This window comes from Cololabis saira, chromosome 5 (assembly GCF_033807715.1).
Source record: "Cololabis saira isolate AMF1-May2022 chromosome 5, fColSai1.1, whole genome shotgun sequence".
NCBI lineage: Eukaryota > Metazoa > Chordata > Actinopteri > Beloniformes > Belonidae > Cololabis > Cololabis saira.
In genome coordinates, this window is record NC_084591.1 from 49,561,309 (window position 1) to 49,581,614 (window position 20,306).

The 20,306-nt window shown below is 44.3% G+C and overlaps 1 protein-coding gene across 3 annotated transcripts in view; it reads right to left on the reverse strand.

Moving 5' to 3' along the window:
- znf423 (zinc finger protein 423) overlaps positions 1-20,306 on the reverse strand; it is a 260,684-nt gene that overhangs the window by 118,532 nt on the left and 121,846 nt on the right. The window contains exons 6-16 of one of the 3 annotated variants that reach the window (XM_061722329.1): positions 18,762-18,841; positions 18,565-18,642; positions 18,142-18,407; positions 13,783-14,060; positions 11,233-11,625; positions 10,430-10,611; positions 7,948-8,487; positions 6,177-6,357; positions 4,571-5,128; positions 3,203-3,387; positions 640-1,073 (exon numbers count right to left, since the gene is read on the reverse strand). In XM_061722329.1, the coding sequence (XP_061578313.1) occupies positions 640-1,073; positions 3,203-3,387; positions 4,571-5,128; positions 6,177-6,357; positions 7,948-8,487; positions 10,430-10,611; positions 11,233-11,625; positions 13,783-14,060; positions 18,142-18,407; positions 18,565-18,642; positions 18,762-18,841 (3,175 nt within the window). Of the gene's footprint in view, positions 1-639; positions 1,074-3,202; positions 3,388-4,570; positions 5,129-6,176; positions 6,358-7,947; positions 8,488-10,429; positions 10,612-11,232; positions 11,626-13,782; positions 14,061-18,141; positions 18,408-18,564; positions 18,643-18,761; positions 18,842-20,306 lie in introns of those variants that run through there. The other 2 variants (XM_061722328.1, XM_061722327.1) reach the window with 2 other exon arrangements.

Below are 20,306 nucleotides of genomic sequence, written 5' to 3' on the forward strand. Positions count from 1 at the left end.
TGAAGCCTCTGAAACCACAGACTCTCTGGAACCTGAATACACGTGTATCTGCGTGGTGGTTACAATTCTGCTGAGTCAGCTCACACTAGGAATGGGCGATACTTTACCGTTCACGATTAACGTCAAAAAAACTCCCCACGGCAAGAATTTGTCATCTTTGTAAAAACGATAAATTCCAGTTGATGACGTTTTTGTGTAAAGCTGGTGGTTCTGTGTTAAATCCATGCAGAACGTATGTGAAGGAAGAAAGAAAGAAAGAAAGAAAGAAAGAAAGAAAGAAAGAAAGAAAGAAAGAAAGAAAGAAAGAAAGAAAGAAAGAAAGAAAGAAAGAAAGAAAGAAAGAAAGAAAGAAAGAAAGAAAGAAAGAAAGAAAGAAAGAAAGAAAGAAAGAAAGAAAGAAAGAAAGATTCCCGTTGGTGACGTGTTTGTGTAACAAACATGGCGGATCTGAGAGCGAGGAGCTTCAGTCATTTTCGTCATTTTTATCGTTATAAATGGCAGAAATGATGGTGATAATGTTTGAGTCCGTACCGCCCATGCCTAGCCCACCACCCCCTCCAGAACCCCCTCCAGAACCCCCTCCAGAACCCCCTCCAGAACCCCCACCAGAACCCCCCCCCAGGACCACGGGGCTCCTACCTGCTCATGCAGCCGGCACAGAGCCCGTACGGCAGCCCGTTGACGTCCAGCTTCACCAGCTCCCCTTTATTCCTGAACTCCTTCAGGCAGAACGCACACTTGTACAGCTTGTGCTGCTGCAGCTGGCCGTTGGGGGACGAGGAGGCCGAGCCGTTGCCGGCTCCTCCGTTCCCTCCTCCTCCTCCTCCAGTTCCTCCTCCGGTCCCCCCCCCCAGCGTGGAGCCGGCCGACAGCTTCTGCATGTGGAAGGTTCCGTGGATCTTCAGCTCCAGCGTGGAGGTGACGGTCTGCATGCAGACCACGCAGCGGAAGCCGGTGAGGGAGTTGCGGAGGTCGGGATGCATCTGGCAGTGCTCGATGAACTCCTCCTCGCTCTGCAGGGGCATCTTACAGATCCTGCAGGTGCCCGTGTCCAGGCTCTTACTGTGGGTCACCTGAGGGGAGAAGGAGGGAGGGAGGAATCATCAGGGAAGGAGGCAGGAATTACAGGACTGTCTCAGAAAATTTGAATATTGTGATTTTCTGTAATGCAATTACAAAAACAAAAATGTCATACATTCTGGATTCATTACAAATCAAAATCGGACAATAATGATAACATGTGCAATAACTGGATGTGCAATTATCATATATGCAATATCCATGCAATACCTGTCTACCTCACACTCATTCTACCTGCTTTTTTGCACTGTTTTTCTTTCCCTTTGCACTATTTTTTTTTATCTTATATTTTGTATCTTTTTATCTCCACTGCAATGTATATACTGTCCATATTTTGTAATTATATATATCTTTTACTTTTTTACCTTTTTACGCCCTTCCCCGCATGCGTGTGTGTGTGTGTGTGTGTGTGTGTGTGTGTGTGTGTGTGTGCGTGTGTGTGTGTGTGTGTGCGTTAAGTTACTGCTGCTAACACGCGAGTTTCCCCATTGAGGGAGTAATAAAGGACTATCTTATCTTATCTTAAATCAACTGAAATATTGCAAGCCTTTTATTATTTTAATATTGTTGATCATGGCTTACAGCTTAAAAAAACTCAAATATCCTATCTCAAAAAATTAGAATATTCTGGGAATATTAATCTTAAACTGTAAGCCATAATCAGCAATATTAAAATAATAAAAGGCTTGCAATATTTCAGTTGATTTGTAATGAATCCAGAATGTATGACATTTTTGTTTTTTGAATTGCATTACAGAAAATAAATAACTTTATCACAATATTCTAATTTTCTGAGACAGTCCTGTATCAGTGTGATGACAGTAAAATCACTAGCTTGCAACTTTTTATGAAAGAACAGATGTCTTTTTGAGAAAAGTGACTAAATTCTTAATCATTATGGTGGAATAATCTCTCATTTTGTTATCCATCCATTGTGAACTCCGTTCTGCTTTGACATAATGGGCAGCGTTTGCTAGAGAAACACTAGCTGAATTACTCAGACTTTGTTGAACATTTTTCTATTGTTGGTTGCAGCACAAATTGCCTCTCTGAGGACTATTTAACATTTTTACAGTCTGAATTCAAAGCAGCGAAATGTGTTTCAGCATGAAAATGCAGATATACAAATAAAACACAACCTCAGTCTCACCAGAGAAAAGCAAATACAGGCATTGTTATATCACAACAACATCCAACAACATCTAAGCTTTCAGGAAAAAGCCTTTATATTCCATACTGAACCACACATGTGCCCAACTATACAACCTCATTCAAAAGAGAAATCTTTAATTAGCCATTTAGTTTGTAGCGCATAACCTATTATTTTAATTATTCAGCAGCTGCTCTTCTGGCTTTGTATAATAAAGATATAGATAATTAAAAAAAGAGACCAACACCTATACGCGTCTAAATTTGCAGATTAGATTGCAGCTACATTGTAGGAGTCAACAAGCTGCTGCACGTAAGAAACACGGGCAAGAGAGCTGTCAGTTCAATCCCTGGAGATGATGTTCAAAACTCAGAGTTTGACCAAATATGTTCCCTGTTCCCAGTCAGTTTCTTCCAAAATTCTAAACAAATTCAATGCAAAGCTGTGAAAAGGAATCGTACAGGTGGATCAAGGAAACGCCAAAGTGTCAAGACAGAAAAATCTAAGTTAAACGCCTTAACCCTTGTGCTGTCTTTGGGTCAAGGGAGGGTGAAGGGAGAAAAGAAGGAATGAAGGAAGGAAAGAAGTAGGAAAGGGAGTAAGGAAGGGAGAAAAGATGGAAGGAAAGGAGAAAATATGGAAAGAATGGAGAAAAGGAAAGAAAGAAGGGAGGGAAGAAGGAAGGAATGGAGAAATTAAGGAAAGAAGGAAGGAAAAGCAAAGAAGGTAATAAAGGAATGAATGACGGAAGGGAGGTAGGATAAAAAGGAGGAAAGGATGAAGGGAGAAGGAAGGAGAGAGCATGGCAGGAGGAAAGAAGGATAGAAGAATTGGGTCATTTTGACCCAAAGACAGCACAAGGGTTAATATGCATGGTCCCGTCCAAATAAACTTTGATTTGATACTAAATAAAGTACTTTAAGGCTCTAGGTGAGTCTTCTTCCTACCCGTTAAGTGGAGCAGAGGACTCACCTTGTGTTCGGTGAGTGTGAGCAGGGAGGGGAAACGCTCCCCACAGATGGGACACATGTAGTGCTTGGCGGGGCCGCGGTGCGTCTGGGCGTGCTCGCGGAGCCCGTTCTCAGAGAAGAACGTCCTGGAGCACACGTTGCACTTGTGGTTCCCTTTAATGAAATCTGCCTTCTTCTTCCTGGAGCCTGGAACATTCATGGAAGAATATTGGTATTGATTAGTGTGAGGATGATGAACTGGACTGCATGTTGACAACCAGTGTTGGTTGTTACCAGTACTCCAGTTGTAAAAAACAATCAGGGGGGGTGGTGGATTTTATCATATGGGGACAGATAATTTGTGCTGATTACAAATAATATAATATATTACAAATAATAACACTGACCAAAACACCTGCAGAAATACTGCAGGAATGACATAGCAGCAGTTAAATGCAGCCTTCTGTAAGCTTTAAATATCCACTGGGCTTACATCAAATACATCAAAACACAACAATAAAAAACACTTTTCTGAACTTATCAATATGACTCTGTCCTTCACAGGATAAGTAACATGGATCACTGCAAAAACTCACAATCTTAACAAGAATATTTGTCTGATTTCTAGTTAAAATGTCTCATTTTAGTAAGAAAGAAAGAAAGAAAGAAAGAAAAAGTCCTGTTGATGACGTGTTTGTGTAACAAACATGGCGGATCATTTTCGTCATTTCGTCATTTTTATCGTTATATAATAAATATGAATGCCGATAACGATATCGGGAACAAAGTTTTTTTGCTTGTAATAAGAAGATAAATCTTGTCCCACTGGCAGATTTTTCTACTTATTTCAAGTGAAAATTTACCTGAAACAGATGAAAATTGTCAAATAAGTTATTTTTCTGGTGTTATTTTTCTGGTGATGACTCTAAATGTTGAAATAGCAGTAAAACCACATTCATTGATGAAATGACATAAGGGATGGAAAGGAGGGATGACAGTTTTACAGGGGGGAGGATTTGGACCATTTTTATTTCAGGGGGGATGATTTGGACCGTTTTTATTTCAGGGGGGGATGATTTGGACCGTTTTTATTTCAGGGGGGATGATTTGGACCGTTTTTATTTCAGGGGGGGATGATTTGGACCGTTTTTATTTCAGGGGGGGATGATTTGGACTGTTTTTATTTCAGGGGGGATGATTTGGACCGTTTTTATTTCAGGGGGGGATGATTTGGACCGTTTTTATTTCAGGGGGGATGATTTGGACCGTTTTTATTTCAGGGGGGATGATTTGGACCGTTTTTATTTCAGGGGGGGATGATTTGGACCGTTTTTATTTTAGGGGGGGTCATTTGGACCGTTTTTATTTCATCTCCAGTCCTGGTTCTTACCAGCGTCGTCTTCTCCCGGCCGGATGTTGTGGTCCCGGAGCCGGTGGTTCTGCAGCAGGGACTCCATGGTGTAGGCCGCCCCGCAGATATCGCAGGCGTACATGGGCTCAGCGTTGTCCAGCTCGTCCTCCCCGCCGCTGGCCTCGTGGCTGTTTGCAGCGTCTCCCCCCGGGCCCGCTGCTCCTCCCACCGCCCCGCTCTTCAGCAGCATGTTCTGCAGGTCGGCCTGCTCGGCGGCCACCCCCGACGCTCTCTCCACGCCTCCCACGCCTCCCACGCCGTTCCCTCCGTTCCCTCCGCGCTTGGACGACTGCAGCCCGTTGGGAGTGCCGTTCTGGCTGCCGGCGCTCCCCGTGCCGCCGCCGTTGCCCGTGACGCTGCCGCCGTCGAAGACGCAGTGCTTCTCCCGCAGGTGGCGCTCCAGCAGGGACAGGGCGTGGAAGGCTTTGCCGCAGAAGCGGCAGGTGAACTTCTTGCTGTGCGTGGTGATGTGACACTGCAGCTCCACCTCCGTTCCAAACGTCTCCCCGCAGAAGATGCACTTCCTCGGCTTGAGTCCTGAAACACAACAATCCAATGTATCTATTTAATACCACGCACAAATGCCCCACAAATGAAGATTATATCAATAGTAAGATAATCATTTTTCACTGCCAAAAACAAGGACAAACTATAGTAAGAGAACGGTGACGTACAGAGCTATGTATGAACGGAACTTACTTCCCAAACACTTTGAGCCAACTACTAGCATAAAAGAATTCAAATTATTAGTAAAGAAACATCTCTTAAATAAATACAAATAAAACGTATTTAATTATTAATAAATGGCTATTGCTTTACTAACAATGGTCATGGGTTCAAGTATAAGTGATTATAACTTAAACGCATTGTCGATGACTATACATTGTTTGAATTGGTTGATGCTATTTAAAGAAGGTATGATTTTGTATTATAATGCATTACATCTAAATGTTTAACGGAATGACTGTAACCTTAATGTGAGTGTCAAAAGGAGCACTGGTCTTATTTGACAGAAATCTAGAATATATTTTGTAGTAGAATTTCCTTTTTTTTTTTTTTTACTTTTTTTCTCTTCTATGTTTCTTTTCTTTTTCTTTACTACCGCTTTAGATTTGCTTTTAATTTGTGTCTTTTATTTGTATATTATGTGTGGGACCCCAGGAAGAATAGCTGCAGTTTTGCTGCAGCTAATGGGGATCAGAATAAAAGTATAAACTATAATCCCTGACTGTAACGCGGTTCACCTTTCACGTCTCGCTGCTTCACGGATTTACATTGTGCACCGTGTTCTGCATTCTGATTGGCTAAACAGGCCAGTTGGCTGAGCAGCTCAAGAGCGGGAGCCTTTGATGAATCGTTCATTACAGTCTCAGATATAATCCATGGTGTTGGTTTAATTGTAAAAAAAAAAAAAAGGTTGCTACTTGGCGGATTTCACCTATCACCGGTTCTTTTTGGAACGTAACCCCCGTCAAAAAACAGGGATTACTGTATTTCTTATTGATAATAATAAGTCAACTTCTGTCAACATCTGTTGTGTTCAGTTTTACACAACCAACATTTTATTTTTTCCCCAAAAAGTCACCTTTTCCACCGTCCTGGGAGAAGTTGGTTTTACCTGCGAGACCTCCTGGCAGACCGGACCTCTGGCCCAGGTGGTTGTGCTTCACGTGGAGCTGCAGATCCGTCTCCTTCCTGAAGTCCCAGGCGCAGGCCGTGCACCGAAACAGCTTCTTCTCGTTGCTGTGCTTTACGGCCAGATGAACCTGGAGGACAGAGGAACCCTTCACCAATCTGGAACACTTCAGCTAACGTGTAGCATCTTATAGAGGGAATGGGCATGACGTCACAGATGAGACTTCACAGCAGGTTACGAAGACTGAGTGTCAGAAAGACTGAGTGTCAGAAAGACTGAGTGTCAGAAAGACTGAGTGTCAGAAAGACTGAGTTTCAGAAACACTGAGTGACAGAAAGACTGAGTGTCAGAAAGACTGAGTGTCAGAAAGACTGAGTGACAGAAAGACTGAGTGTCAGAAAGACTGAGTGTCAGAAAGACTGAGTGACAGAAAGACTGAGTGTCAGAAAGACTGAGTGTCAGAAAGACTGAGTGTCAGAAAGACTGAGTGACAGAAAGACTGAGTGTCAGAAAGACTGAGTGTCAGAAAGACTGAGTGTCAGAAAGACTGAGTGTCAGAAAGACTGAGTGACAGAAAGACTGAGTGTCGGAAAGACTGAGTGTCAGAAAGACTGAGTGTCAGAAAGACTGAGTGACAGAAAGACTGAGTGTCGGAAAGACTGAGTGTCAGAAAGACTGAGTGTCAGAAAGACTGAGTGACAGAAAGACTGAGTGTCAGAAAGACTGAGTGACAGAAAGACTGAGTGTCGGAAAGACTGAGTGACAGAAAGACTGAGTGACAGAAAGACTGAGTGTCAGAAAGACTGAGTGTCAGAGTGTTTTCTCCCTTCCCCTTAGGAGATCTTTCACCTCCTACCAGGCCATTGCCTTAAATAAGAATGTATTCTTAGCAATTCTTGCCTGGTAAAATAAAGGTTTACTACTACTACTACTACAGAAAGACTTTCAGTTTGAGCAACTGGAAAACATCTAAAATGGGAAAGAGCTGTTGTGCAATCGACTGTACTCATAGATTTAGTAAGAAATCAGAGTTATTGTTTTAAAGACTGAAGAAAAATAAGCTTAAGAGAGACAAATGGATCGCTGCAATTCACAGAAACAACTGGATTCCAGGCACCAAAACGTGGATTTGTGGTTCCCATTTTGTATCAGGTAATGTTGGATTTTTGGGTAGCTAACGTTAAACGGTCAAATCATAAAGTTCGGTGTCGTCATCACTTTAATTTCTACAACATATCCTGCCTTGAGGTCGGACCAAGCGTCAATACTTTTGTAAGCCTTCAAGCTTTGCTTCGTGTATTTCCCCGGCGTAGAAATTAAGTACATATAAATATCAGGAAACTGGATTCATGGCCAAATATGAATGTCCGTGACCACTGGTTCTTGGTAACTGTACCAAATATTAATGTCCATGGACCACTGGTTCTTGGTAACTGTACCAAATATTAATGTCCATGGACCACTGGTTCTTGGGGTAACTGTACGGGTCACTGTCAAGTCCAACTGCCTTTAATTTAAGCCGATAATCGTCTGTTCTTCTCCAGTAGTTGCTGATGTTTTTGCCACTCAGTGCCAGTAAGGGTTCTGGTCCAGTGGGGAAGTGACGTCAATGCAGACTCTCTATTCCTGCACTGAGGGGAGGAGGCTCTGTACTGTACGTGCCGTGTGCAGCAGTGAGTCTGGTTTATCTGGAGGAATGTGCCTGGTGTGTGTGGTTTACCTGGATGGAGACCTTGGAGTCGAACACCTCCTGGCAGAGCGTGCAGTGGTACAGGACGAAGGTGTGCATGTCCAGCAGGTGTTTCTGCAGGTCGTCCACCGAGGAGAACTGCTTATCGCAGCTCTCACACACGTACTGCGTGGAGGTGGTGGTGTAGTGCACCGTCAGGTGCTGCAGCAATGCCTCCTGGGACTCAAAGTCCTCCTTGTTGCACTGCGGGCAGGACTGGCGCCGCAGCAGCATCTCCAGGTGGGACTTCAGGTGCGCCTGGAAACCCTCAAAACTGGAGAAGCGCAGGTCACACTGGTTGCAGGGATAGTCCCCGTTGCTGCCCATGGACGGGGTGGAGTCTCCTCCCAGCCGGTGTCTCTTGGGAGAAGAGATCTCCACGTCGGAGGACGCCGGGCTGAGCTCCGCCACCTTGGCCTGACGCTTGTTGTTGGCCAGCGGGATGTTCTTGTGGTTCTCCTTGATGTGCTTGGTGAGCTTGAGGAGCGAGCCGAAGATGGGAGAGTTGGTGCAGTACGGGCAGGAGTAAACCTGGACACGGACAGGAAAGTTTACTTTTTAACATTACTGGGCCGTGAATATATACTGTTAGTCCTTGTAAAATGAAAAAGAAGCAGGAAAAGACATGTATGAAGGAGAAAGAGACACAGCAAGACTTTGTATTTGAATTGTAACCACACCCACGACCCTGCAAGCTCACAGAAAAACTAAATAACTGATGAACACACATTCAAAATCATTTACATCCCAATTTTATTTGGTATTAACGATTTATTTGTTTTTTTTTGCTTCAAAATCATTAGGTTATTTGATTTGCTTTGATTTTGACTATATTTATATATACATATAATTGAGTATTATAACACTGTATTGAACAGTTATTGAAACGCGTCTTGTTATATGTAAGAATGTATATATGCTGTACACACACACACACACACACACACACACACACACACACACACACACACACACACACACACACACACACACACACACACACACACACACACACACACACACACACACACACACACACACATATATGTATTCTGTTTTTTCACTTTTTTGTATGCTTTTTTATCATGCATGCTCGAAATAAAATCTTTAAATCAAATCAAATCAAATAATATCCAGCATGCTCAGCAGGGCGATGCTGCTGCAGTCAATAGCTGATCAATCAATCAATGCATCCCTCATAAAAGCTGGCGTTGACATGTTACTCATGAGCAGAGAGGATTTCCTCTGGTCATTATGTCTTTTTGGCTTTTAAAGCACGTGCAGAAAATGAGTTGCTGAGTTTCTACATCTGAAAGCGCATCATCAAAATAAGGAAGCATAGTGGAGAACAGGAGAGCAACTGGTATGCAGTTTACTTCTGGTTTTTGGTAGCATAAAAGTATTGATAACCAGCATTGATCAATAACTAAGAAAGATCAAAATGGGGTTCTATCAACTCAGGTTGACTCTTGTTTCCAGTAGAACACGACCTGTGAGTAAAGGTGGGGAGTAACGAGTTACATTTACTCCATTACATACTTGAGTAAGTTTAGGGAAATGTTGTACTTTTAGGAGTAGTTTTGAATCACTATACTTTTTACTTTTACTTGAGTAGATTTGTGAAGAAGAAACTGTTCCTCTTACTCCGCTACATTAGGCTACGTTGAGCTGTTACTTTTCTTTTATCCCTTTTATCCACGTACGCGTCAATCTCATGACATCACTGGGTGATTCTTTGGGGAAAATGTTAGTTTTTGCATGTTTTGTCACATTTACACAGACTCAAACACACACAGAGTTTCTATGAGTTCATGTTTGTTCTAGTTCTGCTGGTTAAAAAAGAAAAGTACAAAGGCTGGAAATTTAGTGCTACTTGTGCTTCATTTATTTTTTTATTCTGTTATTATTTTATTATTTATTAAAGTACTTGAATTTACTTTAAGATTATTTTAATTTAAGCTATTTTTTATTTAAATTTATTTTATTGATTTAATTTGCCTGAAGATGATTATTTTGTACTTTTGTCTGTTTGAATGGTTGTGTTAAAAAAATAAATCAGACGTTACTCAACAGTTACTCAGTACTTGAGTAGTTTTTTCACCAAGTACTTTTTTACTTTTACTCAAGTAATTATTTGGATGACTATTTTTACTTCTACTTGAGTCATATTAATCTGAAGTAACAGTACTTTTACTTGAGTACAGTTTTTGACTCCTCTAGCAGCTCTGCCTGTGAGTAAAGGTCTTACACCGTTTACCGTCAGTAACTAATGATTCATTTATCATAAACTCGGCACAGGTGAGAAATCATGGAATAATCAAAGTTCCTTTCTTACATGATTCAAACTGCATAATTAAATAAGAAGCAGCGTAAACGCTAATCAGCTCAACATCTAATTAACAAGCTACATTTAGTTCCATTATTTCTCATGATAATTACATTGAAATTCTCCTTTTTAAATGTTTCCTCTCACCTCCATGAAGGACTGGGATGCGGCCTGCAGGACGGGGGACTCCAGCTTGGCCACGGCTCCCCCGGACGCAGCGCTGCCCCCGGTGGCCGAGGGGCAGTGCGTCTGCTGGATGTGCTCCGTCAGGGACGACTCCGTCAGGAAACCCATGGAGCACTGGTTGCAGAAGAACGCGTGGTTCCCCTCTAAACAGAAATGAGATTAACAGTTACTGGTGCTGCTCTCAACGCGGTTAGAAAAATCACACTGTTGCTTCCAAACTACATTCAGGATTTGTTCCAAATAAAAGAAACCGGCTATGACCTGAGGGGGAAACTCATGTTTGAGACGACGACAGCAACAACTAATATTAAAAAGAGATGGACATCAGTTAAGGCTAGAGAAATATGGAATAGTTGTGACGACCTAAAAACGTGCAGTTCTATCTTCAAGTTTAAGGAAATGTATAAAGAAAATACTGTAAATAAATATAAAACACTATAATTATAAAGTAAATTATCAAAAACATTCTAGAATGTGAAACGTCAATTTTATTTTTGTCTCATTTATTTTTGTCTTCTTTATGTTTTGTTTGTTTCCACGGAGTAATACTAATGTCTCATATTTAAGCTGATCATAAGATAAAAAGCGTAGGCACTATAAACTACGGCTTCAGCTACACCTTTTCGGCAAAAGAAATGTTTTGACATGACTGCATGTAAACGTAGAAAATCTAAATGTTGCAAAAACAGATTTGTGTGTGTGTTTGTTTTTTCCAATCTGCAGGAGTGTGTGTGGTCCTGGAGGAAGGTTTGACCCCCACCCACCTAGCGTGGTGGATCCGGCCATCATGCCCCCGGGGAGGCAGTGGGACACCCGGATGTGCTCCTGCAGGGAGTTGATGTCCCCGAACATGTCGGGGCAGTAGTTGCAGTGGAAGGCCGTGACGTTGGTGAACTGCAGCAGGGGGAAGGCTGCGGAGACCGTGCCCCCCGAGCCCCCCGTACCCCCTGAGCCCCCGCTGGCCCGGTGGGCCTTGCGGACGTGCTCGTTGAGGTTGTAGAGCGTGGGCAGCGTCTCCAGGCACAGCTGGCAGGTGTGGCTCTGCTGGGGCTTGTCTGCGTGGATGGTCTTCAGGTGGATCTCCAGCACGGCCAGGCTGGTGAAGTCTCTCTTGGAGCAGTACGGGCACGAGTACGGGACCTTCCCCCAGTGGACTCCTGTCGGGACACACGGCTCAGTCACAAACAAACTAGCTCCCCTTCTCATTAAATATTATCCGTCCATAAAATTTACATTTTTCAAACATGTTGATTTATGTTCAAATTTAAAAATTATATACAAGATCTTCCTTCTTCTTTTCATCATTTCTTTTGTGTTAATTCCAATATTCATTCTTATTTCACAAGGCACAAAGATGATTTTAATTTACCGTTTTGTAGAACATGTAAACATCAATCTTTCCCCACTTGTGGAATCCACTCAATAAATCTCTTAAATCATCACCATCCTTGCCAATATTCAAAAAACATTTAAAGAACTTTCTTATTGTTTCATCTTTGTAGTGTTTATTATTTAATCTGAGTTACATTTTCTTTTGTGTGTTTTGTTTTTTTACTCCCCCTTGTGTAGCTTTTGTTGTGTTTTTTATTCATATAAGGAAAGGATTCTATAGAAGCCACCAGGCTTCTTCCTTTCCTTGCATGTTATTTCAATGTTTTTACATTTTTTGTTCAATTTGTCTTATATTGCTAAATAAATAAATAAACTAAACTAAACAGAACAATACCCACTTCAATGTTGGATCAAGACTAGGCCTGTGTTGAAAAGATCGATTTTCCGATTCTAAATCGATTCTCATGTTAATTCCTAAAAATCGATTCTTATGTCTAAAGATCGATTTTATTTATTTATTTTTTTTCATCATTACATTACGAATTTTGGTATTTTTTTGTTTATGCCCAAAAAAGGAATGTTTTGTTGGACATGAGAATAACTGGTGCCATGTTTTTGCCTTTAAATATGTTTAAAGGTATGAAAACATTAAAGTTTTAGGTTATAATTGCATAAATTGTCTATATTTTCTTTGCTTCATATACTGTCTTGGGGTTACATTTGCTTATACCACGGTCTGTGAGAATACTCTATTCTGATTGGCTGGCAGGTGTACATTAAAAGTGATAACTGCACCTAGAAAACAAGTTTGGTCAAATTGCCTGATAACTAATAACTAATATCATTGAGCTGGATCAACTGCCAGGTGGTAACCACGGCAACGGAGATTCAGGTGGTAACCACGGCAACGGAGATTCAGGTGGTAACCACTGCAACGGAGATTCAGAGAAGAAGAGCACTGACCGGGATGCAGAAGAGGAGAGAAAAGAAACTAGCCGAGCGCAGCTGAGCGGACTAGAATATCTCCCGTTACCAAGGAAACTGAGTTATGGCTTGTTAAAAAACTCTGTAACTTACCAGGTTCCAACGGCTGCGGACGAGAGATTAAAAAGTCGCTCAGCCCTGGCTTGTTATAAAACTAATGATTTACACTGAAAACACATTAAAATGAATAACTGATTTAATATTTATGTTTTTTGGTAAGCGACCGTGGTATAACCGGGATAATGCACTTCCAGGTGACATTAACAGAAATATATGGACTCGCGAAGGCAAACAGTCCTCCGCTTCGCGGCTGACGGTTCACGCCCCCGTGTCGTCCATATATTCATGATAATGGACACCTCGTCGGGCATTATCCCTTACATAAAATGCTAAAAACCAAATTCTCATAAATGGGAAAAAATGAAAGCGATTACATCCGTCTCTGTTTCCTCCATGGATCTGTTTGATGATTCTGACCCACACGATGTTTCCTAAAGCAGTTCTATCAGCATTCTGGGAGCCAACACTAGTTGCCAATACTTGCTGTTGAATCTCAATATAATACTAGTATTAATATGTTGCAGAACTACATTCATATCATTCATGCAACAGCTGAAGTAATAACACTTAGCTGGGAGGGAATTCATACACATCCTGCACTTGGTCACTAGTTTTTGATATTTAGCATGGTTGTAGTTATGGACATCAGGTTTTCAAAAACCACCGCAAACAAATTGGGACGGCCCCCTAGTGGCCCAGACGGCTCTGTCAATAACTAAAATATCAAAAACTGGTCACCAAGTGCACAATCTTTATGATTTTTGACATATTCACTCCCCCAAATCGATATCGGAATCGAATCGGATTGAATCAAATAAGATAACTGATTCTGAATCTTAAGAATGGGAATGGATTGTTGACATGTGAATGTCTCCCCAGCCCTGATCAAGCCCCTTATGTCCCGTGTTCTCCTGCAGATGAAGGACAGATCTGTCCACCTGGATGTCCGAGGGAGACTCCGATGTCCTCGCCGCTGTCGGTCCCTCGTCTGCGTCCCCGCTCTCCCCCCTGGCTGTGTTTCAGCGTGGAGTCGGGCGTGGAGCCTCGCTCCAGGCTGGCGCTGGAGTCGGGCGTGGCCGAGCTCATGGAGGCCACGCTGCCCAGCGCCGGGTCGGGGCTGGCCGCGCTGTGGTTGGACGAGTCCGGCTGGCGGTGACTGTCCAGGTGGCAGTAGACGTCCTCCACGGAGGAAAACTGTTCAGAACACACCGGGCATCTGGGGACACGAGACAAGACAGGTCAGGGGACACGGAGACAAGACAGGTCAGGGGACAGGGAGAGACAAGACAGGTCAGGGCCCGACTCCAGCATTCCACCTTAAAGTCCGTGTTCCAGACCAGATATCAGCACCACTCTAGGTGACCAAACGTACTTGTGATTTTTGAAAAGATCCATGTCTATAGATGATATTCTGGTATGATAACCTTCCTGAGTGGCAGCTGGATCATAGTTATCAGCTCATGAAGTTAAAACCCCCTTCAGGTTCATTGATGATTCTAAATTGGGTGTATTATACATTTCCTGAATCCTTATGGTCCTGTGAGTATTCCAGTTTTTGTATTTATTTTTTTTGTATTTTGTGTCTCTAATGTTGTTTATAAAACTAAGCTGGTTCTTTATCTCATCGTTATGTCCTTTATGTTGTGTATTTGCATGATAAACACCAGTTTGTGACATTAGTGGCTGTTTCCCAGTTCCATAGGAGCCTAATGATGCTCTTCTAGTTTAAGGCTCACAATGACCTGTAACAATGTTATATTATGGGGTGTATTATACATTTCCTGAATCCTTATGGTCCTGTGAGTATTCCAGTTTTTGTATTTTGTGTCTCTGTTATTCCTAGATGACACAGGAATAAAAGATAGTATATCATTTAGGCGAAATTGTGCAAAAATGTGTGTTGTTTATAGTTATAGTGTTGTATGTATATAGTGAAGACCTTGGAGAAGTTGGAAGCTCGGCTTGGCGGAAATTGATCACAAATTCGTCTGTTTGGAGTCGCCATTGATGAACCAGAGACTGAAGGCAGATGGAAAATTACTGAGGCTGCCTGTTCTTGCAATATAATTGTTGATTCTATAATCTGACCTTGACAGGGCAGTTTGGCCGATCGCTCTGGTCACAATCTTCCTGGTGGAATGAAAACAAGGGACTCTGCCCCACTAACCCTCCCCCTCTCCAGGAACATCTGTGGACCTGTTTCAGAACTGTACCGAGCCGTCTGATAACATCAAGGACATTGGCTGAGGAGCAGCTCTGGGGCAAAGTTCACAGACTCATCGCTTCACATACATTTACTGATAACCACACCTCGCTCAACTCAACGCCTTCCTCGGCTCCCCCCTCTTATCAGCCCCCCCCAACAGTCTGCGGGTTTCGAGCGCCACAAAGCCCTCAGTTGGATGTACTGTGCCGGGACAGATTTCCTGTACATGAGTCTAAACCAGGATATGCAGCAGCATCTAAAATGGAATTTTCTGAACTTCATGAGCTGATAACTCTGATCCAGCTGCCACTCAGGAAGGTTATCATACCAAAATATCTATAGACATGGATATTTTCAAAAATCATAAGTAAGTTTAGTCACCTTGAGTGGTGCTGACAAGTGAAGTTTTGGGCTCTGGCCCCTGGACTATTAATGTAAATCTGTGGGTTGACTGCTTGTTCAACAGTACTTGTGTTTGCGGTTGGTGTGCTGGGTCTCTATATGCGTGAGGAAGGAAGGAAGGAAGGAAGGAAGGAAGGAAGGAAGGAAGGAAGGAAGGAAGGAAGGAAGGAAGGAAGGAAGGAAGGAAGGAAGGAAGGAAGGAAGGAAGGGAGGGCAGTACTTGTGTTTGCGGTTGGCGTGCTGGGTCTCTATATGCGTGAGGAAGGAAGGAAGGAAGGAAGGAAGGAAGGAAGGAAGGAAGGAAGGAAGGAAGGAAGGAAGGAAGGAGGTAAGGAAGGAAGGAAGGAAGGAAGGAAGGAAGGAAGGAAGGAAGGAAGGAAGGAAGGAAGGAAGGAAGGAAGGAAGGAGGTAAGGAAGGAAGGAAGGAAGGAGGTAAGAAGGAAGGAAGGAAGGAAGGAAGGAAGGAAGGAAGGAAGGAAGGAAGGAAGGAAGGAAGGAAGGAAGGAGGGCAGTACTTGTGTTTGCGGTTGGCGTGCTGGGTCTCTATATGCGTGAGGAAGGAAGGAAGGAAGGAAGGAAGGAAGGAAGGAAGGAAGGAGGTAAGGAAGGAAGGAAGGAAGGAAGGAAGGAAGGAAGGAAGGAAGGAAGGAAGGAAGGAAGGAAGGAAGGAAGGAAGGAAGGAGGTAAGGAAGGAAGGAAGGAAGGAAGGAAGGAAGGAAGGAAGGAAGGAAGGAAGGAAGGAAGGAAGGAAGGAGGTAAGGAAGGAAGGAAGGAAGGAAGGAAGGAAGGAAGGAAGGAAGGAAGGAAGGAAGGAAGGAAGGAGGTAAGGAAGGAAGGAAGGAAGGAGGTAAGGAAGGAAGGAAGGAAGGAAGGAAGGAAGGAAGGAAGGAAGGAAGGAAGGAAGGAAGGAAGGAAGGAAGGAAGAAGGAAGGAGGGCAGTACTTGTGTTGCGGTTGGCGTGCTGGGTCTCTATATGCGTGAGGAAGGAAGGAAGGAAGGAAGGAAGGAAGGAAGGAAGAAGGAAGGAGGTAAGGAAGGAAGGAAGGAAGGAAGGAAGGAGGTAAGGAAGGAAGGAAGGAAGGAAGGAAGGAAGGAAGGAAGGAAGGAAGGAAGGAAGGAAGGAGGTAAGGGAAGGAAGGAAGGAAGGAAGGAAGGAAGGAAGGAAGGAAGGAAGGAAGGAGGTAAGGAAGGAAGGAAGGAAGGAAGGAAGGAAGGAAGGAAGGAAGGAAGGAGGTAAGGAAGAAGGAAGGAAGGAAGGAAGGAGGTAAGGAAGGAGGTAAGGAAGGAGGGCAGTACTTGTGTTTGCGGTTGGCGTGCTGGGTCTCTATATGCGTGAGGAAGGAAGGAAGGAAGGAAGGAAGGAAGGAAGGAAGGAGGTAAGGAAGGAAGGAAGGAAGGAAGGAAGGAAGGAAGGAAGGAAGGAAGGAAGGAAGGAAGGAAGGAAGGAGGTAAGGAAGGAAGGAAGGAAGGAAGGAAGGAAGGAAGGAAGGAAGGAAGGAAGGAAGGAAGGAAGGAAGGAAGGAGGTAAGGAAGGAAGGGAAGGAAGGAAGGAAGGAAGGAAGGAAGGAAGGGAAGGAAGGAAGGAGGTAAGGAAGGAAGGAAGGAAGGAGGTAAGGAAGGAAGGAAGGAAGGAAGGAAGGAAGGAAGGAAGGAAGGAAGGAAGGAGGGCAGTACTTGTGTTTGCGGTTGGCGTGCTGGGTCTCTATATGCGTGAGGAAGGGAAGGAAGGAAGGAAGGAAGGAAGGAAGGAAGGAAGGAAGGAGGTAAGGAAGGAAGGAAGGAAGGAAGGAAGGAAGGAGGTAAGGAAGGAAGGAAGGAAGGAAGGAAGGAAGGAAGGAAGGTAGGAAGGAAGGAGGTAAGGAAGGAAGGAAGGAAGGAAGGAAGGAAGGAAGGAAGGAAGGAAGGAAGGAAGGAGGTAAGGAAGGAAGGAAGGAAGGAAGGAAGGAAGGAAGGAAGGAAGGAAGGAAGGAGGAAGGAGGTAAGGAAGGAAGGAAGGAAGGAAGGAAGGAGTAGGAAGGAGGAGGAAGGAGGTAGTAAGGAGGAGAGGGTAAGGAAGGAGGTAAGGAAGAAGGAGGTAAGGAAGGTGGTAAGGAAGGAGGTAAGGAAGGAGGTAAGGAAGGAGGTAAGGAAGGAGGTAAGGAAGGAAGGAGGTAAGGAAGGAGGTAAGGAAGGAGGTAAGGAAGGAGGTAAGGAAGGAGGGCAGTACTTGTGTTTGCGGTGGGCGTGCTGCGTCTCGATGTGCGTGAGGAAGGAAGGAAGGAAGGAAGGAAGGAAGGAAGGAAGGAAGGAAGGAAGGAAGGAGGTAAGGAAGGAGGTAAGGAAGGAGGGTAAGGAAGGAGGTAAGGAAGGAGGGCTAGTACTTGTGTTTGCGGTGGGCGTGCTGCGTCTCGATGTGCGTGAGGAAGGAAGGAAGTGAGGAAGGAGGTAAGGAAGGAGGTAAGGAAGGAGGTAAGGAAGGAGGTAAGGAAGGAAGGAGGTAAGGAAGGAGGTAAGGAAGGAGGTAAGGAAGGAGGTAAGGAAGGAGGTAAGGAAGGAGGTAAGGAAGGAGGTAAGGAAGGAAGGAAGGAAGGAAGGAAGGAAAGAGGTAAGGAAGGAGGTAAGGAAGGGAGGTAAGGAAGGAGGTAAGGAAGGAGGTAAGGAAGGAGGTAAGGAAGGAGGTAAGGAAGGAGGTAAGGAAGGAGGGCAGTACTTGTGTTTGCGGTGGGCGTGCTGCGTCTCGATGTGCGTGAGCAGCGAGGCCTCGTCCAGGAACACCTCCGGGCAGTGGATGCACTGCAGGTCGGCCCGGTCCGACAGCTGGGGGTGTCGGGTCAGCACGTGCTTCTCCAGCTCGTCCGTCTGGCTGAACGTCTCCTCGCAGTAATCACACATGTACAGGTCCTCCTCCTCCCCTCCCTTCTTCCCTCCTTCCCTCTCGCTCCGCAGAGCCAGATGTTCTCTGTTCTTGCGGTGAGCCTGAGATGGCCAAAGCAGAAAGTAGGTAAACAGTGAAATCATCGTCAGAAGAAAGGGTGATTTATTTGCCTTGGTTTACGAGTAACGTTGGGAGCAATAATCACAGGAGAAGCAGAGATAAAGCAGAGTAATAACACAGTGAGTTAAACGGCTTTACCTGCATGTGGCTCTGCAGCGATGATGTGGAGGAGAAGCCGCGCTTGCACACGCTGCACTTAAATGGTTTGCTGGAGCTGGAGGTGTGAAGAAAAAGAAAGACAAAACAACACAAAAAAGCAGAAAAAAAAAACGATCAAAACCAAGCTTTGCACAGGTTTCCTCTTAACGTGTTCAGAAGCAGAAGCAGTTACCTTCGTGTGTCTTGAGATGGATCTTCAGGTGGTCAGAGCGAGAGAAAGCAGCTTCACACTCCTGGCAACTGTACTTCTTATCTCCTGCATCATTGGACAGTTTGATCACTGATGGTTATTTCAGAGAAAAGCTTCATTTCAGATGTTAAAATATCTTAAAACTCCAATCTAGACATGATAGTTCAGTATTAATATTAATATTATTAGTATCCTGTTAACCCTTGTACTGTCTTTGGGGTCAGAATGACCTGGTTCTCCCTGTTCCTTCTTTACGCCTGCTCTCTCCTTCCTTCCTTCCTTCTTTACTCCTTTCCTTCTTTCTTTCCTCCCTTCCCTCCTTCTTTTCTCCCCTTGTACATTCTTTCCTTGTTTTCTCCCTCCCTTCCTTCCTTCTTTCCTTCCTCCCTTCCTTCCTTCCTCTTTTCTCCCTTCCTTCTCCCGCTCTTCCCTCCCTCCCTCCTCCCTCCCTCCCTCCCTCCCTCCCTCCCTCCCTTCCTTCCTCCTTCCTTCCTTCCTTCCTTCCTTCCTTCCTTCTTCCCTTCCTTCCTTCCTTCCTCCTTCCTTCCTTCCTTCCTTCCTTCCTTCCTTCCTTCCTTCCTTCCTTCCCTTCCTTCCTTCCTTCCTTCCTTCCTTCTCCTTCCTCCTTCCTTCCTTCCTTCCTTCCTTCCTTCCTTCCTTCCTTCCTTCCTTCCTTCCTTCCTTCCTTCCTTCCTTCCTTCCTTCCTTCCTTCCTTCTTCCTTCCTTCCTTCCTTCCTTCCTTCCCTTCCTTCCTCCCTCCCTCCCTCCCTCCCTCCCTCCCTCCCTCCCTCCCTCCCTCCCTCCCTCCCTCCCTCCCTCCTCCCTCCCTCCCTCCCTCCCTCCCTCCCTCCCTTCCTTCCTTCCTTCCTTCCTTCTTCCTTCCTTCCTTCCTTCCTTCCTTCCCTTCCTTCCTTCCTCCTTCCTTCCTTCTTCCTCCCTCCCTTCCTTCCTTCCTTCCTTCCTTCCCTCCTTCCTTCCTCCGAAGACAGCACAAGGGGTTAAATTATGGTTTACAGTTTAAGATTCCCAGAATATTCTAATTTTTTGAGTTAGGGATATTTGAGTTTTCTTAACCTGTAAACCATGATCAGGCAATATTAAAATAATAAAAGACTTGCAATATTTCAGTTGATTTGTAATGAATCCAGAATGTATGACATTTTTGTAATTGCATTACAGAAAATCACAATATTGTAATTTCCTGAGACAGTCCTGAAGAGTTCCAGCCAACCAGGGCTCTGTAAAAGGTTCCATGTCACCACAGTGAATGAGAGCAGTGAAAACCCTCCAGCATCAAAGGTGTAAGGTGTTTGTACCGGTGTGCAGCTTCACGTGGCGGTCTCTGCTCCTCTTGTGTTTGAAGAGACGGCTGCAGAAGGTGCACTTGAAGGCAGCTTGTCGCTGTGGATCTGCTCGTGTCTCTTCAGGTAACTCAGGCGGCTGAAGGGGACGGGAGGAGATGGAGGCGATGCCAATGAGTCTGAACCATGACAACCGTTTACTGCTCATTCAAACATCAGCCACGGGCCA